This window comes from Musca autumnalis, unplaced genomic scaffold (genome assembly GCF_047663935.1).
Source record: "Musca autumnalis isolate F117 unplaced genomic scaffold, ASM4766393v1 scaffold_5, whole genome shotgun sequence".
Classification (NCBI taxonomy): Eukaryota; Metazoa; Arthropoda; class Insecta; order Diptera; family Muscidae; genus Musca; species Musca autumnalis.
Window position 1 is genome coordinate 108,839,022 of NW_027412088.1, and position 21,740 is coordinate 108,860,761.

At 35.5% G+C, this 21,740-nt stretch overlaps 1 protein-coding gene across 4 annotated transcripts in view; it reads right to left on the bottom strand.

Moving 5' to 3' along the window:
- pwn (calcium-binding EGF-like domain-containing protein pawn) overlaps positions 1-21,740 on the bottom strand; it is a 155,485-nt gene that overhangs the window by 98,340 nt on the left and 35,405 nt on the right. For all 4 annotated transcript variants that reach the window (XM_073991397.1, XM_073991396.1, XM_073991395.1 and 1 more), the window contains exon 3: positions 9,906-10,255. In XM_073991397.1, the coding sequence (XP_073847498.1) occupies positions 9,906-10,086 (181 nt within the window). In that variant the 5' untranslated portion in view covers positions 10,087-10,255. The remainder of the gene's footprint in view (positions 1-9,905; positions 10,256-21,740) is intronic.

Consider the following 21,740-nt stretch of genomic DNA (forward strand, 5'->3'; position numbering starts at 1 on the left):
ACGTCCAGTACGATATTAAAGAGCAGTGGAGAGAGAACACACCCCTTGCCTTACTCCTGCGTTTATGCTGATTTTATCGCTTAGCTGGGATTTGTGTAGGATTCGGCACGTGGCATTATCATACAGGGCTTTTACGAGGTTAATCATTATTACTTCGTTCCTGTTTGGGCTTTGGATCTCCATGTCTTCCCTGACTACGTGGTCTCTGCAATCACACAGTTGTTGTGCAGAATGTACCATTACCGATAGCATATTGGAGTAATATTTTGTCCATATTTGTAGTTGCTCTTGTTTGGATGTTGTTGATATGCCGTTCTCATCTACAAGTGGTCTTGATGGCACCATCTGCCTACCTGATAATTCTCTAGCATATTTGTAAAGATCTCTACTGCGATGTGTTACCGCGGATACTTGTGCTTCTCTTGCTAAATTGTTTATCCACATACGTTTATCCTTCCTTGCGCTTCTTTTGACGGTACAGTTTACTGCATTGTACTTTGTTTGCCACTCCTGCTTGGTGGCTCTTGTTTTTGCGCTGTTGAGTTTATTTTTGATTTCCCTTCTTAGATTTATTGCGTTTCATGTGTCATCTGAGATCCATTTTTTTCTAGCATTCTCCACACGCTTGAGATGTCTGCGCCTCTTTTATTCCGCACGTCTAGTAGGGATCCTCGCCATTTACGACTAATGACGATGTGGTCAATTTGGTTTTCGGTGCGGTGATCCGGCGACGTCCACGTCACTTTGTGTACTCGCTTGTGAGAGAAGATGGTTCCGCCTATAAATAGGTTGTTGGTAGTACACATCTCGGTGAATAATTCGCCAATTTCCGTAAGAGAAATCCCCAGTCCATGACGACCCATAATGTTTTCCATGCCCTTGTTTTCCGCACTTAGTTGTGCATTAAAGTCGCCCATAACAGTCAGAATATCTCCCTTGTTAGCGCAATCGATGGCACGGGCTAAAGTGCTATATAAATCTTCTTTCACTGCGGTCTCTGCAACGTCAGTGGGTGCGTAATACTGTAAAATTTTTACATTGCGAGCTTTTGTTCGTAGTCGTATATATTATTCTATCTGAGTGACACTTCCAGTGTATTAGTGCAGCATATGCAGGTTTTGATAGAAGAAATCCTACACCGCCTTCCCTTTTCTCCCCATCAGGTTTGCCAGAGAAAATGAATTTACATCCGTCCGCAGTGGTTATCTCTCCTGAGTTGGGCCATCTGCACTCGCTGATACCAAGAAGTAACAAATGAAATAATTCGAATATCAAATGGAATTCTCAAATTGCAAATAAAATAATTCGAAATTCAATTGGAATTCTCAAATTACAAGTGAAATGTTTCGAATTTCAAATGAAATAATCAAATTACAACTGAAATTCTTCGAATTACATGTAAACATGGTGTAGAATAGGGTTTCTATGGATATATTAGCGTATAACTCTGTTATCTGACCACGTACATTAACATAATTGGCATCAATAGAAAGGTCAAGAATTATTCATTAAAATATGACTTACGGGGGCGGAACGTGCCTTGCAGGAAAAACGCTCTAAGATCTATATTAAAAATTTTACCAATTTTCAGACAAGCATGTTGATTAATTTAGTAAGCTAAATTGGTTGGATTTTATATTGTTTTGGAGATTGTTTTGTTTCCCCATGCCCATTTTTATAAGATAATCGGAACCTTTGTTCATATCATTTTGCATTAATAGCACAAAAAAAATTTTACCGTATACCTCCTCTAGAGGGGAAAGGGGGGAGAATGCTACGCTCATGGTTCCTTAAAACAATCTTCGCAGCAGCACAAAGCTGTAACCGGCGAATTGACTTGATATTTACATTGGAAATATTTTTGGACACTTTCTCCATACAAGTGGATCCACTGTGCAGGGCAGGGCCTAACACAGGTATACACGCGACCACCCAATTTTTTTATACACACGTAGGTCTCGTTGTCCTGAACACAAATATATATGGACATGCCCTTGGAAAGACTTGTGCCGTTGTAATAAAAACGATTTAGGAGCGATTTGAAAAATATCATATGAAATTCGAAGTGGAATGGAAATGACACATTATGCGCTAAAAACATGTTTATTACCGAAATAGATTATTTCTAGCGTTATCTGCCACCTAATAAAAAGATGAGAAAAAGGTCTGGTTCTGGCCTAAAAGACGGTCATGTCAAATATCTTACAGTGTCAAACATATATTTAGACAACATTTACTTCAAACTGTAAATCTGATATTACCATCAAGTTAAAACGAAAACCTGTTTGCCAGCCAAAATAGATATGTTCCCACAAGCATTCCAGAAGGGACAAGGGAGTACTCGGGATGCACTTCATATTAGCTCAATAATATGGGACCTACTTTTTATCGGTTTGTTTTATTGGGGTTTTATTTTTTTTAAGTAGTTAAAACATATGAAAAACTCAATAAAAAATAATTTCAAAAAATTAAGTTTCAGTGTTTTATTTATAAATGCACTTAAAACTAGAAAATAATTTGTCGCTTAGCCTCAATAAGTATATTCTTTCTCATGATGGAATCTCTCAAATAAAACGCTTGCCGTTTAATTTTTTCACCATTTATAATTTAAATATAAGCGTTTTATTTGAGAAATTCCATCATGAGAAAGAATATACTTATTGAGGCTAAGCGACAAATTATTTTCTAGTTTTAAGTGCAATTATAAATAAAACACTGAAACCTAATTTTTTTAAATTATTTTTTATTTAGTAAAAAAAATTTGTTGACCTCTGAGAATTCTGCCAATTCTGCCTAAAAATGAAGATAAAATCATTAAAACACTTGAAATCGTGTCGTACCGCTATATGGGGGCTATACCAAAACCTGGACCTATGTCCACAATTTTTGGTGGGGAAGTTTCAGTGCCATTGGGAACCCTAAATGCCAAATTATAGCCTATTCGGGTTAAAAAATGAAGATAAAATCCTTAAAACACTTGAAATCGGGTGGTACCGCTATATGGGGGCTATACCAAAATCTGTACCTATTGCCATCATTTTTAGTAAGGAAGTTTCTGTACCAATGGGGGTCCCATTGCCAAGTTACAGCCCATTCGGGCTAAAAATGAAGATAAAATCCTCATAATACTTGAAATCGGGTGGTACCGCTATATGGGGGCTATACCAAAACCTGGACCTATGTTCACAATTTGTGGTGGGGAAATGTCTGTATCATTGGAAATCTCAAATGCCAAATGACAGCTAATTCGGGCTAAAAATGAAGATAAAATCCTCAAAATACCTGAAATCGGGTGGGGCTATAGGAAAAAATGGGCCCATATTCATGTATTGGCATACAAATCTGAAAGGTGTGCAATGTTTCAGTTCGATTGGTCAACTGTAGCTGCGTTAAAAATGAGTTACTAGATCTGAACTAAATCGGGTGGTACCGCTATATGGTGGCTATAGAAAAAAATGGACCCATGTTGGATTTGGTTTCATATTCATGTATTGTCATCCAAATCTGAAAGGTGTGCAATGTTTCAGTTCGATTGGTCAACTGCAACTGTGTGGAAAATTAGTAACCAGATTGGAAAAGCAACCTAACCTAACCCAAATAAAGCACCGTAAAAACTCTGTAGAAATGGAGCAACTTTGGTTCTGATTTCATATTCATGTATTATCATCCAAATCTGAAAAGTGTGCAAAGTTTTAGTTCGATTGGTCAACTGCAACTTTGTCAAAAATGAGTTACCAGATTTGAAATGCAAGTTAAATAAAACACTGTTAAAACACTGTAAAAATGGACCAATATTGGTTTTGATTAAACTAAACGGACACCAAAGCAAGTTAAATAAAACACTGTAAAAACACTCATATTGTGATGCAAAATATGAAAAAAACACAACATTTTTAACTTTGACCTTGAATTCCTATGCAAACGCTAAACCGAATTTGGTGGCTGTTAATGTGTCGGAAAGCTGAACAAATAAAGGATTATGAAAATGTCTCTAACAGTTCAAAAGTTACAGACTTTTGGCTAGGAAAAAACGATTCTGAACCACTATGCGTATGTAATTTTTATTACACGTTTAGGAAGAAAAGAAGTATTTTATGGTAGCAAATTTCGAAGTTTTAAATTTCATGAGTAGACCCTGTTACATTTTGAAAACCAAATTTACAAAAAAAGTAAAAATACGCTTCTACCCTCTATAAATTTGCCTCGGTACATATTAAGTTTTTCCTTCGCCACATGCTGACTGAACACTACAATCACCTATGCATTTACTTTGCACAAAAATAGTCATCTGATTTCATGCGTTTAATTCCGGCACATTTTAAAAAAAATTACAATTCATTATTTCTTTCACTTTTTTCTTCGTTTCCGCAGAAAACCAAATTGAAGATGAAATTTTAATAACAAAAATTTCAACAATTTACGCAATCAAAAAAGAACAAAAAAACGGTTAATTTGCAAACTATTATCATCTATGAAATGTTTTCTTATTTTTCTTAATTTTTTATTTTGATTAATAATGGTATTCACACACAAACATCTATCACCTATCATGGGATTTACGAAGTTACGAAATCCGTTAACAATAAAAAAATGAATAAATTCATTATTACTAAAAATTAGGGTTGGGCTTAAAAAACATTCAACAAACAAAAGAAATCCGCATGTTCATAGAAATGTATGGCAATTGTCTTCTTCAACAACAGAAAACTCCAAAACTGAAGATGATGTCAGTGATTCATATTGCCAGATAGTTTGCCAACATCTTCCCAAAGAAAAAAAAAAAACAAAAATACATTTCACGTATTTGCTCTCAATCTTCTTGAGTTGTTGACTTTTAATTGAAATGCTAGACAGTCAATAAAATGTAGGGCATACCGGCACCCGTACAGTTGTGAAATTTTTGTATTCTTATGTACGAACACCCATCCGTCCATTATCGCTGACAAGAACAACAATTATAACAATATAACAGGTTGAATTATTTCTTTCGGAATATTTATCTGTTTGTCAACCCATTCAAAACGGTTTCAAAAATTTGTTTGGCATGCAAAAAATATGGGAAAAGTGTGGGATCCACAATAGTATATATCGTCTGCTCCGTCGGAAAAGGTCGTAAGTCCACTTTTTTTGGAAATCGCGTTTTTGTTACAGGATGATACTACACGTCAAAATACGTCGTATGATATAAAGAAAATGGTAGTTTGTCGCGTTTTTCTATATGTTTTGCCCTTGCCGGAAAAGGTCGTAAGTCCACAAAACGTACAAATTTGAGTACGAAAAGGTCGTAAGTCCACAGGAAAATGTATACATTAAAAGAATACTACAGCTACTGTAGTTCAGATATAATGTTTAACGTCATCCATGGTTGGGGTACAATGTAAAGAACTAGCCTACACCTTTGGATGATAATCGGATGATATTTGGCGTAGCCTTTGGACCAAACTTTTGAACAAAAATGTGATAATTTCTATATTGCAACGAAAATTTACATTTGAAATCTATTTTCCCTTATTAGCGAACCGATTATGAAAGATGGACTTCTGGCCTTTTCATTGATACAAATTGGGATGCTGTATGTGTTCAAATACCTCATATATTGAAAAAATTGTAAAAAAAACCAAGATTTTTACTGTTTTACTGTCGTATATCTTACTTAACTTTATTAACTGGTAATTTGTGGTTTCTCTAGGGACATTTATTCACATAACGAGATTAGTTTGTGTTCTGAATTGAATAAAGTAATACCTTCTAACGGACGGGTAAGTGCAATGTTTATATTATTAAATGATTCTAAAATAATAATTGATTGAAGACATAATGGTTTTTCCTAACAAAGAGCAGTATGAATTTGGAATGGATTAGACGATGGTGTCATGGGTCTAGCTTCCTATGGTTTTCACGTTGATTCTGAAAGCTATGATGATAAACTTCCTAAGCCCAGGAAGACATTACATGCTGAAGATTCTACATAGTTTGCAGACAAAAACAAAAAACACCAAAAGAAAATTCAGCCATTTCTGAGGAATATTGAGGCCACACCTTCAAAACACCGGAAATCGGGAGGTACCGTTCTATGGGGGCTATATGAAGGCGTCAATACCAAACATCCTAGATGTAATAGAAACTTTTATACCAAATCACTAAGATCTATCTTTAAAATTGCGAGCTGTATCTTAATTTCAAAAGACGGACAGACGGTCATGGTTATACCGACTTAGAATTTGACTCTGATCAAGAATATATAATTTATAGGGTCTCCGCTGAACATATCGATATGTTACAAACTGAACGACAAATTTAATTATACCCTCCATCTTATGGTGGAGGGTATAAAAATCTTCAGAAATGTTGGTGTCGATATATAATTTTAACATACCGCCAAATAACTGATGACTTGAGGCATCACCTTCTTAAAATGTATCTTATATACCTGATGAAACTATAGATATCGATATGTTGCCTTCTAACTAAACACTTGCTTTCCAATAAGACCAAAGCTTCGTTACGCATAACATCTGGTATTTCCATTGATTTGTAGCATATTTAAGAAAGTGGGGGTGGTCGGGTCTTATTGCTAAAATATGTAGCCAGGATTGGGGAAACGGAATCGTTCGTAAGTTTTATAAATGTATATAGCGCATTTCAAAAATAGGGCACAGGTGTAACCCGCTCCTCCAAAATTCAACAAAATATATAGCCTACTTCTACCAACGGACATCCATGTGCATAATCTGAAAATTACATTTAATAAGTACTTAGGCTCGGAGATTCAGCAACCGTTGCCTCGCAAATTATTTTCTGACCGATACCTTCATAACTTTTGCAAAAAAGCATTTTTTAAAAAATAGCACCCGCCCCCTCCTAAACTCAAAAAATATAAAGCCTATTTTAACCTCGGATGTTCCTTGTATTTTCTCTGAAATTTAAAAAAAAAATCGGTTCAGCCGTTTTTGAGTCTATGCGGAACATACAAACATAAACACATTGTCTTTTATATATAAGATTTTACACAAACGTTTTGGTCCATTAAACCCGCTAATAATTATCTCATCACCATGTTAAATTGCAAGCTTATTCTTTGTCTTAAACTCAAATCATTCTTAAAATTTCGCTCCGATCGGAATATTACTGCGATCCACAGGACAGCTACAAAGTCGGGTAAAAATTGTGGGTTTGGTCCATTTCACACCTTTCGATCATAACCAACATCTAATGGGGTCACTTCCGGTCGGAACCCGACCTCTCCACAAAATTTCGTGATGATCGGTCCAAAATTGAGGTCTGGATTTTTATTACAATTGTTAATGGATGGACGGACACACAGCTAGATCGCTTTATCTCGTCAAGATATGAAAAAATGTCCACGGGAGGGGGTCTACGACGAATACTTCGCGATGTTTCACGAATATTGGACAAAAAACTTATAATACCCTTTCCACATTGTTTCGTAAAGTATAAATATTTTATTTTAAAAACGTCCGTAAATTGTAGGAAAAGGTCGTAAGTCCCTACAAAAATACAAAACTGTACAAGGAAAAGGTCGTAAGTCCAAAGACATCCAATTATCTCCCAAACGCGATGGAATTTTATCAAACAAAGTACAGGTATTGAAGCGGAATAAATTAACGAAGAATACTGCCTTCACCACCATAATAAAATCTTTAATACAGAAAGCGCTGGAATGTTTTTTCTTCCTCCTGAAAAATTTATTGAGAGGGACTTACGACCTTTTCCGACGGAGCAGACGATATGTATGTGTGGATGTGTGTTGGAGTATACAGCAAGGAGCTTTATTCGACAAAGCTCGTTTGGAGATAAGGCATTGTATGCAAAAAATAAACGAACTTATATTGATTCGAAAGGTCTGAAGTTCATACAATTGATGATTGAGGGCGGATCTTCAGAAAGGTATCATCACGAACCATCTCTGCTATGTTCTACACAACATTTCGACGGCACGGAGGAGGTCCCATTTTATTAATTTTAAAAGTAGTGTCAGACTAAATTTTTTGTTATGTGATATACGATGTTGATGAGAAGCATTTTTTTAATAATGATGAATTATCCATTTTTGGAACTGGTATGTTTCGTATCTTCAGGGAAGAAGAAAAGTTTTATACCCCCACCGAAGACTAAATACTAAATTTCAGACATTTCGGTGGGGTATTGAGCCTTCACAACATTGAAAACCAGGATGTACAGTTCTATAGAGGTTATGTGAAGGCGTGAACCTATACTGACAAATTTCAGGTGGAAAGTTTTATTCCACCAACCAAGACTTAATATCGTATAGTTCTATAGGGGTTATGTGAAAGCGTGAACCTATACTGACAAATTGCATGTGGAAAGTTTTATTCCCCAACCATGACTTAATATCACATTTCAACCATTTCGGTGTAATAATGAGGCTAAAACCTTCAAAATACCGAACATCGGGAGGTACCGTTCTATACGAGCAATATCAAAAAGTTATCCGATATATCCCATTTTCAATACCAAACATCCTAGGAGTAATAGGAACTTCTATACCAAATTATCTTTAAAACTGCAAGCTGTATCTTGATTTCAACAGACGAACGGACGGATGGACATGGTTTTATCGACTAAGAATATTATGCTGATCAAGAATATGTATACTTTATAGGGTTTCTGACGAACATTTCGATGTGTTACAAACGGAATGACAAATTTGATTATACCCTCTATATTATGGTAGAGGGTATAAACATTTCAAGAAAATCGAAAATTACAATCGTAGATAAAAATTGATTTTAAATATTAAATCGCGAAAATTGCATCCAAGTCCACTGTACAAATATTTTCTATGTTGTAATCTTTTCTACAAAAAAATACTTTTTCTATTTGGACTAATCTTAAAGAAGATACATACTTATTTCTTTGCATATAGTTTTTACAACATTCACCCTTTCAAAGCGCAATATCTCTGCAACCGTTAGTCAAAAAAATCTATTTTGCTGATGAGCAGCATCAACACAGCAAAAAATAAGTCACTCAGAAATCCCCACATATTCTTGATCAGCATTAAATTCAAAATCAATATAACCATGCCCGTCGCCCACAATTCGGTGCAGAAGTTTCTATTACTCCTAGGATATTTGGTATTGAAAATTGTTATAGCCCCACATAAAACGCAACCTCCCGATTTTCGGTATTTTGAAAGATTTAGCCTCAATATCGGGATGGCTATTTTGTGCAAACAAATTCTTAAGCGGTCAGCTTTAGATAGGGCCATAAAATCCGAACCCGATCTAAAAACACGAAACCTAACTAGGGGTTTTGTAGTATCAATAAACACTTTCAGAAAATGCCCACTAGAAGTTGTTTGCATTTTCAGTGCTGCACAGTATTACTATAATTTTCTTTTTTTATTGGTTAGATTATTCGAATAATATAAATCTTCTGTTTGTCTTTATATTAAAATCATTTAAATGAATAGCAGGACCTTCCTAGCGTTACAATTTGTAGTAGAATTAAAGTTTTTAATAGCTGCAAATTTGTTTACTTTGCCTAAATCATAATAGTGACCCATAGAGTATAAAATTATTACCCCCATTTTTCGATGTCAACTACCAGCAGCTTCTGTCATCGATGACACAAACAAGTGTGACATACATTACATTTGTTTGCAGTCAATGCGTATGAATACAAATAACCAAACTTTCACGGAACAATTAGAAAGAAACGCAATGCATAAATTCTCAGTTTGTGGAAATCCAAAAGCTTATATTCAGAGCCAAAAATAAAAAAACATGTCAAGATAAGACATGTACTATTTCAATAACTAAACTGATAAAACCGACACAATGTACATACATATATCGTGTAGTACTATGTTTGCATGTAAATTCGTACAAAATTCAATTTTATGTGTTTTTGTCACTTACCAACAATATTTGTGAACAGGGCAATTGCCAACAGCATTAACAGGGGAAATTGTTGCCAACTTTTGATAGCAACAAACGTTTTGTTATTTTTCTGATGTTTTAACATTTTGAGCGGCATATGTTTACTTGTTGTTGTTGTCGTTGTAGTATTACTAAATGTTGTTTGAGACTTCCGGCCCATGATCTATCTTCACACTTGAGTCAGCCGGTTAGATAAAATTTATTTGTTTGGCTCAATTCTTTGTCTATTTTTCCTTTCTTGAGTTGTAATAATTAATTAAGTATAATTTTCAGTTGTTGTTCTCAACATATTTGATAACCTTATGTTGACATCAGCCGCACCATCCATGCTGTAATGAAAAAAAACAAATATTATAATAATAAAGTTATATGCAGGTTTTATATTTCGAATGATCTGGGTAAAAAAATCCAAAAAAATTAAAGTAAATCTTTTGAATACTAGAGGGAATATTATTCTCTATAAACTTTTGGTCCTTAATTATATATGTATAAATGATTCTGGGCTTTTGCATCGATAAATTGGGAGTTCATACTGAGGCCAGAGATATAGATAAATGTAGGACACTCCAAGAATAAGATAGGTGGAATTAATCCCGATTCTTGTAGTATCATAATAATCTGGATAGTAATACAGAAAACAACCCTAAGCCCCGATTTTGACGTTCTGACAAATTACCACGTTGTATTTCTATCTACACTTATATAATTTTTTTGCACGAACTGTTATATGAATATGCATAATATTATCTAAACATAGCATAACATTTCATATTGTTGCTTTGACATATTATACCTATTATACCACTATGCATCTTAATCATTATAAATATAAACCGAACGAATATCAAGTTCTATTGACCCCATTGTGTAAAATATTGAGAAGTACTAAAATTTACATTTTTAATTAAGAATACTATAGACATGTATAGAAGAAGATATAAATTGGAAAAATTAAATATTTAAAAATATTCTGCAAACTTTCTCCACGTTGTCGTTAGGCATCCCACACTAAATAGTAAACACCAAAAAGAAGTGATCTAAAATTTTAATGAAAGACGAAAAAAGAGAACATATGAATATTTTTGGAAAAACTATCATCTCGGCTAACATCTACACGAGTCGTGTTAAAAATAACTCACAGCTGAATCAATAAAAAATATTAAACACAAAGTTCATTTCTAAAAACGTTTATTCTTCTGTGCGAATAAACTAATGACATGAATGAATTAGTGGTTATTATATTTTGAACAAACAAATTATGTGTTTTTTGACATTTGGCGAACCACAAAGAGTTCTATATTTTTTGTTTTCTTGGCAAATTTGAAGGTATTGACAAGTTTATTAGTATTGAATATGTGTTTCTACACAACAAACCATCAAACCAATATTTTACGGAATAGTGCAATAACCTTTTGACAAAGAAGAATAGAAGTGAATGATATATATAAATCGATCTATTAAACTTGATTACATAATTTGTGATTTAATATGACATTAACTTTAATAAATCAAATCAAACTAACAGTTGATTTAAGTCACTGACCACACATGTTTGATATAAACAATTTTGTGAAATGATAACATCAACATTTAAATTATGAAGTTGAGAAAAATAAGCATGCGAAGTATTTCGAAAGATGATATGTTTGGGTCGCAGCACACTGATGTTACACCCTATTCGACACCTTTATTTTCACTGGATAACCGAAAGTATCCCACGCATTCATTTTTTACAAAAAAAACTGTATGGATCGAGCATACGGCGTCTGCTTAACTCATGTTTCTAAAACACCCAAAATAAGTTTTGATGACCAGTGATAAGGAAAATGTGGGAAAAATTGTAAAATAAGGCCCTAAGCTATATCTCAAAAACAAGAGCTGCTGGACTGCTTCTGGATTTGAAAATAACTCGCCAATTTAAGTTAGAAACAATAAAAAACAAGTAAAAAAGCATTAAGTTCGGCCGGGCCGAACTTTTCATACCCTCCACCATAAAATATTCTGAACTAAAATGGAATAATTACTTTTCATTCCTGTCCCCAACTTTAAGTGGGTACGTTAAAATGTCAGATAATGTTTATGTACATTTATGCTTCATTCGGGAGGCCCTTTTTATGGTGCCTATATCTAACTATGTATGTTGACAATTTTCGGTGGGCTAGAAATTGGGAGGTACTGTTATATAGGGGTTATAATAAAACATGGGCCTATGTTGACAGTTTTTGATGGGAGCCTTTAATGTCAAATTACTCCTAATTCGGTAAAAAAAAATTAGCTAGAATCTTCAAAATATCGAAAATCGGTACATAATGTGGGAACTTCAAATGTCATTAACAGCTAGTTCGGAGGTATCTGGGCTATACGAAAATATGAACTTAAATGAACCGTTATATGGGGGCTATACCAAAACGTGGACCTAGGTCCACAAGTTTTGTCATATAAGTTTATTGACATTTAAGAACTTTAAGTGTCAAAATATAGCTAAATCGGTCTGAAAATGTAGCTAAAACTGTCAAAATACCGTAAATCGGGGGGTACCGTTATATGGGGGCTATACCAAAACATGGAGCTATGTCCACAACTTTTGTTATATAAGTTTATTGACACTTAAGAACCCTAAATGTCAAATTATAGCTATATCGGTCTGAAAATGTAGCTAAAAACATCAAAACACCGTAAATCGGGAGGCACCGTTATATGGGGGCTATACCAAAACGGGGACCTATGTCCACAACTTTTGTTATATAAGTTTATTGACACTTAAGAACCCTAAATGTTAAATTATAGCTACATCGGTCTCAAAATGTAGCTAAAAACGTCAAAATACCGTAAATTGGGGGGGTACCGTTATATGGGGGCTATACCAAAACGTGGACCTATGTCCACAACTTTTGTTATATAAGTTTATTGATACTTAAGAACCCTAAATGTCAAGTTATAGCTAAATCGGTCTAAAAATTTAGCTAAAAACGTCAAAATACCGCAAATCGGGGGGTACCGTTGTATGGGGGCTATACCAAAACGTGGACCTATGTCCACAAGTTTTGTTATATATGTTTATTGACACTTAAGAACCCTAAATGTCAAATTATAGCCAAATCGGTCTGAAAATGTAGCTGAAAACGTCAAAATACCGTAAATCGGGGGGTACCGTTATATGGGGGCTATACCAAAACGTGGACCGATATATCCCATCTTCGAACTTGATCTTCCGACGGCTAAAAAATGGTATTCCCCAATTTTCAGCGAAATCGGTCAACAAATGCGACCTGTATGTTGCGAACGGACGGACGGACGGACGGACATGCATAAATCGACTCAGAAAGTGATTCTATGTATATCCCTAGAAGGAACTATGGGTCTATCTCGCTTCCTTTTGTATGTTACATACAAATGCACTAACACATAATACCCCTTACCACATAGTGGTGTAGGGTATAATTAAGAAAAAAACAAAAGACGTATAGGCCACATGTAGCCAATATATCCCAGTAAAAATCCCATTCCCAAATAACGGGTTTTATAGTACTTGTTGGTGGTCGTAATTACTTACAAATTACAGCTAGTGATTTTATGGCCACTAGAAGTTGTAAAATAATCTAAAACATAAATATGTTTTATTGTTACAGCAGCTGGGGTGAACATATGCTCAATTTCAACCTTCGCCAAATTTTTTTTATTTTGCTCTTTGCTGGATTTTAACATGCGATTTATATTCAAACACACTACACACCGTGCCACGACCATTAAGTGTTGTTCAATGTATACACGTGCATCACCAACTCTTCGTAATTTAGCTAACAAAAAAATTGTTTGCCGAAGGTGAGCGTTGAACGCACAACCTTCTGTTTTGTTGTCGTCGTAGAAATGTATAGAGATGGACAGTGTTTAAATACCCGGTAAATTGGGTAAATAGCCATTTGTGGGTATTTACTATATTGAATTGCAAATACAGCATCTTACACCTTTTTCTTGTATTCCGGTTGTGAAATTGTTTCATAATTGACAGTTTTATAGTATTCTGAACACGTGGGTAAATACTTGGGTAAATGCCCCAAATGGTGGGTAAAGACGTTTTAACTGCCGAACCAATTGATGTGGGGCGCCAAAATGTTCCTCAAATGTTTTTTATACCAATAGAACTTTAGTAATTGATGGGAATGGGGGTTTTGGGTCCATGTTTTGATATAGCCCCCATATAACCGTACCTCCCAATTTAAGGTATTTTTCCCAAATTAGCCACATTTTACAATCATATTGGCTGTAATTTGGCACAGTAAGTCACACACACACAAAATATGCTCGCAAAAATTTGTCAACGTAGGTCCACGTTTGGGGGTAGCCGCCATATAACCCCCGATTTCGAGTATTTACCCTAATGGTGGGTAAAAACTATTTAACTGCCGAACCAATTGACGTAGGGTGCCAAAATTTTCCTCAAATGTTTTGTATACCAACAGAACTTTAGGAATCGAAAGTGGGGGTTTTATGTCCATGGGACATATCGCCGAGTCCGAACGGCGTGTCATAAGACACCACTTGTAGAGAAGTTTTTTATGGCTGAAATACTTAGGAAATGTCGCCAACATTACTGAGGGGGAATTTTCCCACCGTTGAAAATTTATTGATGTTGCTTGGGCTGGGATTCGAACCGCAGACCTTCTGAGTGCAAGGCGGACGTGCTATCCATTGCAACACGGAGGCCCCCCAAAATATGCTCGCAAAAATTTGTTAACGTAGGTCTACGTTTGGGGGTGCCCCCCATTACCCACCATTTACCCATGTGTTCAGAATACTATAAAACTGTACATTTTGAAACAATTTCACAACCGAAACCCAGGAAAAGGGTGTAAGAAGCAGTATTTGCGATTCAATATAGTAAATACCCAAGTAAATACCCACAAATGGGGATTTATTTAAAATAAACCATTATTTTTCAGCTTTCTGGCGGTTTATTCGGCTCATCTGGCTTCCATATTTTTTGCTGGGAAAAGTTCAGATAAAATATGACAACACTGTTGCTATCGGTAGAACTATTACCGAAATTATAAGCATTTTATTTTTTTCATATTAAGGGGAAGGTCATTTTATGGTGATATATGATATAATATGATAGTCCGATTATCAGGTATGTATATTAGAATGCTATTTTTGTGTGTGAACGAAGCTTCTAATTTTACCGAACGAAGCTTTTAATTTTACCGATTTTTGTCGATAACTAAAAAAATGAGTTAGAGATTCGCACTACCGGTGTACACTATAATTCTCGAATGTATTAATCGATTTGGACCGAAATTTGTACATCTTAATATTTCTTCTCCCCCATAAAGGTACAAAAATACCTGAAAGAATGGATATGCAAAGGTCATTTTGGATCTGGATTTAATTTTGAGAATCATTCGTTACTATAGTTATCATGCGAACCAACAATTCAGTTGGTAGCCATAGGATTGTTCTACTCTAAGGTGTCATTATATCAGGAAGCATGGAATATATCTGTGTTATCAAAAACACAAAGACTATCTTCAGTGACGCTTAAACTGCACTTAAGCGAAATTTTTGAACTATTTTGAGGAAGGTAACGGAAGGAGTTGTCCGATATAGACCGTCTTGCACTTGATGCACGATTGTAAGAAATTCTATGATGTACAAAGTTTCGGCCAAATTGTATATTCAATTGTAAGTTATAGTATTAATCAGTTACTTTAGTTGGTGCCGGCAGGTTTTTAGAGTTTTTGTGGACTTGCTGCCAAAAAAATGTTTTATCGTAATTTGGGTCGTGAGGACAATCTGCTGCAAAGATAATCCGATACATTTGATTTAACTGCATTTTTGCGAAAAAAATTTAAATTTTGTAGTGAGTGGACCTATATAGTTTATGATCCGTCCTAAAGGAACTTCAGACTTGATCTCAGTTTGCACAAAAATCGCAATAGCCAGCCAAACAAACGGACGGCTACATAGAATCCAAACATGCTTTGGACTCCAGGTATATTTTAGTGAAGATCGTATGAATGTGAATATACCCTCGTTAGTCTTAAGGCGCAAAATAGGAAAATGGGATTTTATTTGAGTAGTTTTCCAATAACAAATGTTGGTCTGAAGTGCAGCCCGAATTTTGAGTAGTTTCGAAACTCTTACCGCTAGTAATTCCTGTGGTAGTGAAGATCCATTCTTTCCTATATAATATTTTGGCACAAATATCCCAGAAGCGAAAACTAAGACTTCTCTCATACCACTTTTATAGAATTTTTAAATGTCGCCAACATGACAATGATGGGTATTTTGTCACCGTTGAAAATTTGATGTTGTTTGGCGTGGGTATCAGTGGCACCCAATATATAATGGACCGAATTATACATACAAATACATATGTTCCCACACTCATCCACGGAAGGACAAAGGTGACTTCTCTTCTATCAGTGAGTGCACGCCAATTACTGTTAGCTCAATGATATATGATCAACTTTTTATCGTTGTAGTCCACTTGTAGACTCCCCTGGCTAAGTCGGTGCAATGTTGTCCTGGCCTGGAAATCGAATCTGCCTTCCACTGACACCGCGAAGCTTATAGTAACCTAAACAAGTAAGAACGACGACAAATTCGGTGGGGACGAACTTTTTATACCCTCCATCACGAGTTGTATTGAAGTAAAGTGGAAAATTTAGTTTCCTTTCGTTTATTAAAGTACTAAGCTCTTCCGTCACGTCATTCCTAGGAGAAGTCAAAATTCAATTTTGACGATTAAATACGTAAAATAGCGAGATACCTTCACATGGGGTATATACCTAAATATGAACCTATATTGATGCGTGGAGGTTTCTACCTATTGAGAATTCGAGAATTAAAAAAAAGTTAAAAGTCTTCACATCGAGCGGAACGGTTTACCTTCCAATCTCCTAACCCGCTTACCATAATTACAACCATTTCGGTTGGGAGGAACAATAATTTATATTGGGGGTTATTCCGAAGTGCGGATCTATGTATGTCTAAAATTTTTGTGGATAAGTTTTCTAAACACTAGAAACCTAAAATTGCAAATTGGAGATATTTTGGTCGGAAAATGTAGCTAATGACCTCAAAGTAGATAAAACCGTGTGGTACCGTGATATGGGGGTAATAACAAAATGTGGAACCAGAATGAAGTCAGAAAATTCTACCAAAGAGTCAAGCATCAAACTGATGGCTTTGGTACAGGCACATCCTCGTGTAGAGACCAGCAAGGTAATTTGGTAACTGATACAGATAGTATGCTCAGGATATGGAAAGAACATTTTTCAAAACTGTTAGTATCCAATAGCAGCGAAGACGACGAAGATACCACAGACCCAATTCCAGAAGATGATATTGAATGTATACCGCCCAGCCAAGATGAGGTAAAGACAGCAATAAATCGGCAGGAGCCGATGGCTTACCGCTTATAGGTTACTATAAGCCGAGCTGTTCAAACACGGAGGCGACAGCTTGATAAGGTGTATTCATCTGCTAGTTAGCACCATCTGACAGGAAGAACGAGTACCCGACGATTGGAACCTGAGTATCCTGTGTCCCATCTACAAGAAAGAAGATAAGACTGTATGCTCTAACTATAGGGGCATAAATCTACTCCATATTGCCTACAAGATCGTGTCAGGGATATTGTGCGAACGACTAAAGCCTATGGTCAACGAGATAATTGGACCATACCAATGCGGCTTTAGACCTGGCAAGTCCACCATTGACCAGATATTTACCCTGCGGCAAATCCTGGAGAAGACCCAAGAGATGCAGATCGACACCTACCACCTTTTTTCGATTATAAAGCAGCCTTAAACAGCCTGCTGCGTTCAAAGGTATTCCAAGCCATGTCTGAATTTCGTATCCCCGCAAATCTCATTCGGCTTTGTAAAATGACTTCAGTTAAAATAGGGAAGAACCTCTTCGAACAGTTTAGTACCAAAAGAGGTTTCAGACAAAGAGACAGCCTTTCGTGTGAACTCTTCAACATCCTGCTGGAAAAGGTTATACGAGAGGCAAACGTCAATAGAAGTGGCACAATCTACACCAACAGCCACATGTTACTTGCATATGCTGATGATATAGACATCATGGGACGATCAGTAAAAGAAGTATCTGATGCCTTTAGGATGGTCGAATGAGAATCTGCTAAAGTGGGTCTGGCAGTAAACGGCGAAAAGACCAAGTTGGCCTGTGGAAGTTGGTTCCTATAAGTTAACCTGTAGAAGTTGGTTCCGTAAACACAACAAACGACAACAGTTGTGAAATAAAAAGAAGAATTGTATTGGTCAACAGATGCTTTTTTGGTTTAAGTAAGCAGTTTAAAAACAAAGCCACATCTCGTCAAACAAAAATATCGCTCTACAAAACACAGATACTACCTGTGACCAGGCTCCGAAGCCTGGGTACTTGCGCAAGCAGACATGGCAGTGCTTGGTGTGTTTGAGAGAAAAATTCTCGACATCAATATAGCTAAACGTATCGAGATGCAACGATTGCGTTGGCTAGGCCCGCTAAAAATGCGTATAAATACTGGGCGCTTGGCGGTGTACGCAGAATTAGCAGACCAAGGAATAGATGACGCAAACAAGTGGATGAAGTGATGAAAAGGCGAGGTAAGTAAGAAAGTAACAAAATGTGCACATATGCACGTAGAAAAATGTTCTGTCCCTTCGGAACCTTAAATGTAGAATTACTGCTATTTTTGTATGAAAAATAAGCTACAATCCTCAAAGTAGCAAAATTCTTCCAAAATATGCAAAAAATCGGGAGTACTTCTTATTTATCGCAGACTAAATACCTTTCATTTCTTTAGGATAAAGCAGCTAACACGTTCAAAATATGGAAAATCGTGCAGTAACATTATATGGGAACTATACTAGTTCGTGTTTTATACCACTAGCGAAGACTAACTAATAAAAAGGCTAATAATCGGGAGGTTTCGTTCTTTGGATAATATATCAAAATGTGGATCTGTATTGTCAAATTTCTGAAGGGAAGTTCTAAACCCGCAACGAAGTGATAATGATGTTAAAACCTTCAATATAAAGAATATCAGGAGGTACCTTTCTATGGGGGCTATATTAAAACGTGAACATGTTCTGACGAATTTCTGTGAGAATGTTTTGTACTTTCAGCCATTTCGATGTGATAATGAGGCTAAGCCTTCAAAATACCGAAAATCGCGAGGTACATATGTGGGCTATATTAAAACGTATATTCAATACCAAATATCCTAGGAGTAATAGAAACTTCAGGACCAAATTATAAAGCTCAATCTTAAATATTACGAGTTGTAACTTGATTTGTATCTTGATAAGTTTGCAAGCTACATATATTAAATATTGGATAGCAGAGTATTATCTTACAACTTAGTTATGTGAAGCAATTTTGCAAATGTTGTGTACAACGTAAACATGTTTCATCCCTTAATATATTTAATAGGTGAATGTTGGGGGAGCAAATATAAAAACCACTTAATAATAATGGCTCCGAAGCATGGGTACTTGCGCAAGCAGATAAGGCTGTGCTTGGTGTGTTTGAGAGGAAAATTCTTCGAAAGATCTACGGGCCGATTTGCGTTGACGGTGAATATCGACGTCGTATGAACCACGAGCTATATAAGCTAAACAAAGACATGCATATAGTTAAACGTATCGAGATGCAACGATTGCGTTGGCTAGGCCATATCATGAGAATGAGCGATGATGAACCCGCTAAAAAGGCGTATGAATACATACCACATGGCGGTGCACGCAGAATCGGCAGGCCTAAGCTTCGATGGAGCATACAAATGGATGAAGAAATGAAAAGGCGCGGTATTCCAAAAAGTCAAGCGAAAAACAGAGAGGAATGGAGATCTTTTCTTAGTTCGGTCTATGGAACAAATGTTCTGTAATGGGCCAACTAAGTAAGTAAGTAAGTAATAATAATGTTTTGCCATTAATTGTTTTACTGGGCTAAACTGTAATAACCCAAAGCCAAAATTTCTCCCCAACTTTTAAATAGACTATTGATAATTCAAGGACTTGTTTGACAATTGATTTAAGCACTTCCCAGGCTTTTAAGAAACAGAAAAATATTCACCAGCCATTTAAATTCAAGACGATATGCGCATAAAAACTTGCTTTTTTGATGTGCTGCTCGTTCGAGTGTGTGTTGCCAACATTAATGGGCGAAAGTTGCGTCTGCGTCCAATCATCGTAACGATGCTTTTGTGCTACACCATTACCATTGCCATTGTTTATTTATTCGATTAGTTCGTGGCTGGAAGACCAAAATGGGGTATTGATGCTATTTTTTGACAGATTGTACAAATTGTGAGTGCCTGTGTGTTTGGATATTGATGTTTACAATTTTATCGATAAAAAACAATAAATACAAAAATCGAAAAAATTCAGTCTTAAAGACAGATTGTGCGTTGGTTGCGTGTCTTTCTAATTTGCCAAATTAGAAAAAAGTGAAATTTACTAATGTGTTAACAAGGCTAGATGGCTTTTTGTTTTGTATTTTCTTTAAAAGAAAGGTGTAAATATTTTGGTTACAGTTGTTATTGTATTGTGAAATATTTAGAATACATATCACATGTTTAATTTGTTTGTTAATGATAAAATGGAAAGTAATATATAAATATAACAAAAAAACGTACAAAAGTTCATCAATAGAAGTGAAGGTGTTTAGCCATTCATATATATATATATACATGTTTAGTAAACCAATAATTAACTGTGATCCATTTCCCAAATAATCCAGAATACCACAACGTAAAAGTGAAAATGGTGTATGAAAGTAAACGGACAATGTGTTAATTGAGATTTGCTTTTTTGGGGTATTTCCAAACGTCATAATACCTATCTAGCATCCACAATATGTTTGCCCTATATTCGCAAAATCGCACATTATACGTTAAATTTAAAAACGGAAATTGAAAAGAAAGTAATTTCCATAGTTAATTCGATTAGTCATTTCGCCAAATCTGTCCAAAAATGTTCAAGCAAATTTCAAAATCACAGAAAGAAAGAACTCCAGCATAGGAATTCAGTAACTTTTATCCATTGAAAAGTTGTTAAATTTCTTTTGTTTTTGCAACCACTACAAAACAAACAAATTAAATTGTTGTAAAATAAAAAAAACAAAAGCAGAAGAAAATTTGCCAACTATTCAATCGATAAAAGTTACTGATTTCCTATACATATGGTGTTAATATTAAAAAACACACACACAATTATAAATTCCACTTGCAATAACAATTACCACATAACATTGCATAGAACCACGAACTGCATGTCATGTCCATAATTTGAAGAAATTTGGCATTGAACTTAATTGGTTGACTCATTTCACTTTCATTTATTGATCAAATTTATGGTTTGTGTCTTAAGTCTTTTGTTTTCATATACCTACATGCAGGCAGCCAAAATGAAAACAAAAGTATTACCACAACATCAAAACAAAAACACGAACAACACAATCCCTCATGATTAATATTATTTCCCAAAAAAATCAAACAAACCAACAAAAAACGCATACGATTACAAAATCGTTGAAAGTCCACCAAATGAAAACAAAAAAATTAAACACTTTAAGCAAACGGCTCTTACATAACATCATCGTCAAAACAAAATACATTGCGGCGCTACAACCAAAAAGGCACACTCATCATCGAACCGCATGAAAATATCGAACGCATTGTAATGAATCATTAACCGGCACTCCAAATACAACACCAGGTGACATACATACTCGTACATATGACACAGTCTGAAGTAGCTTTGCAAAGGTTAATAAGGAAAATACCCCACCACCAACACCACCACT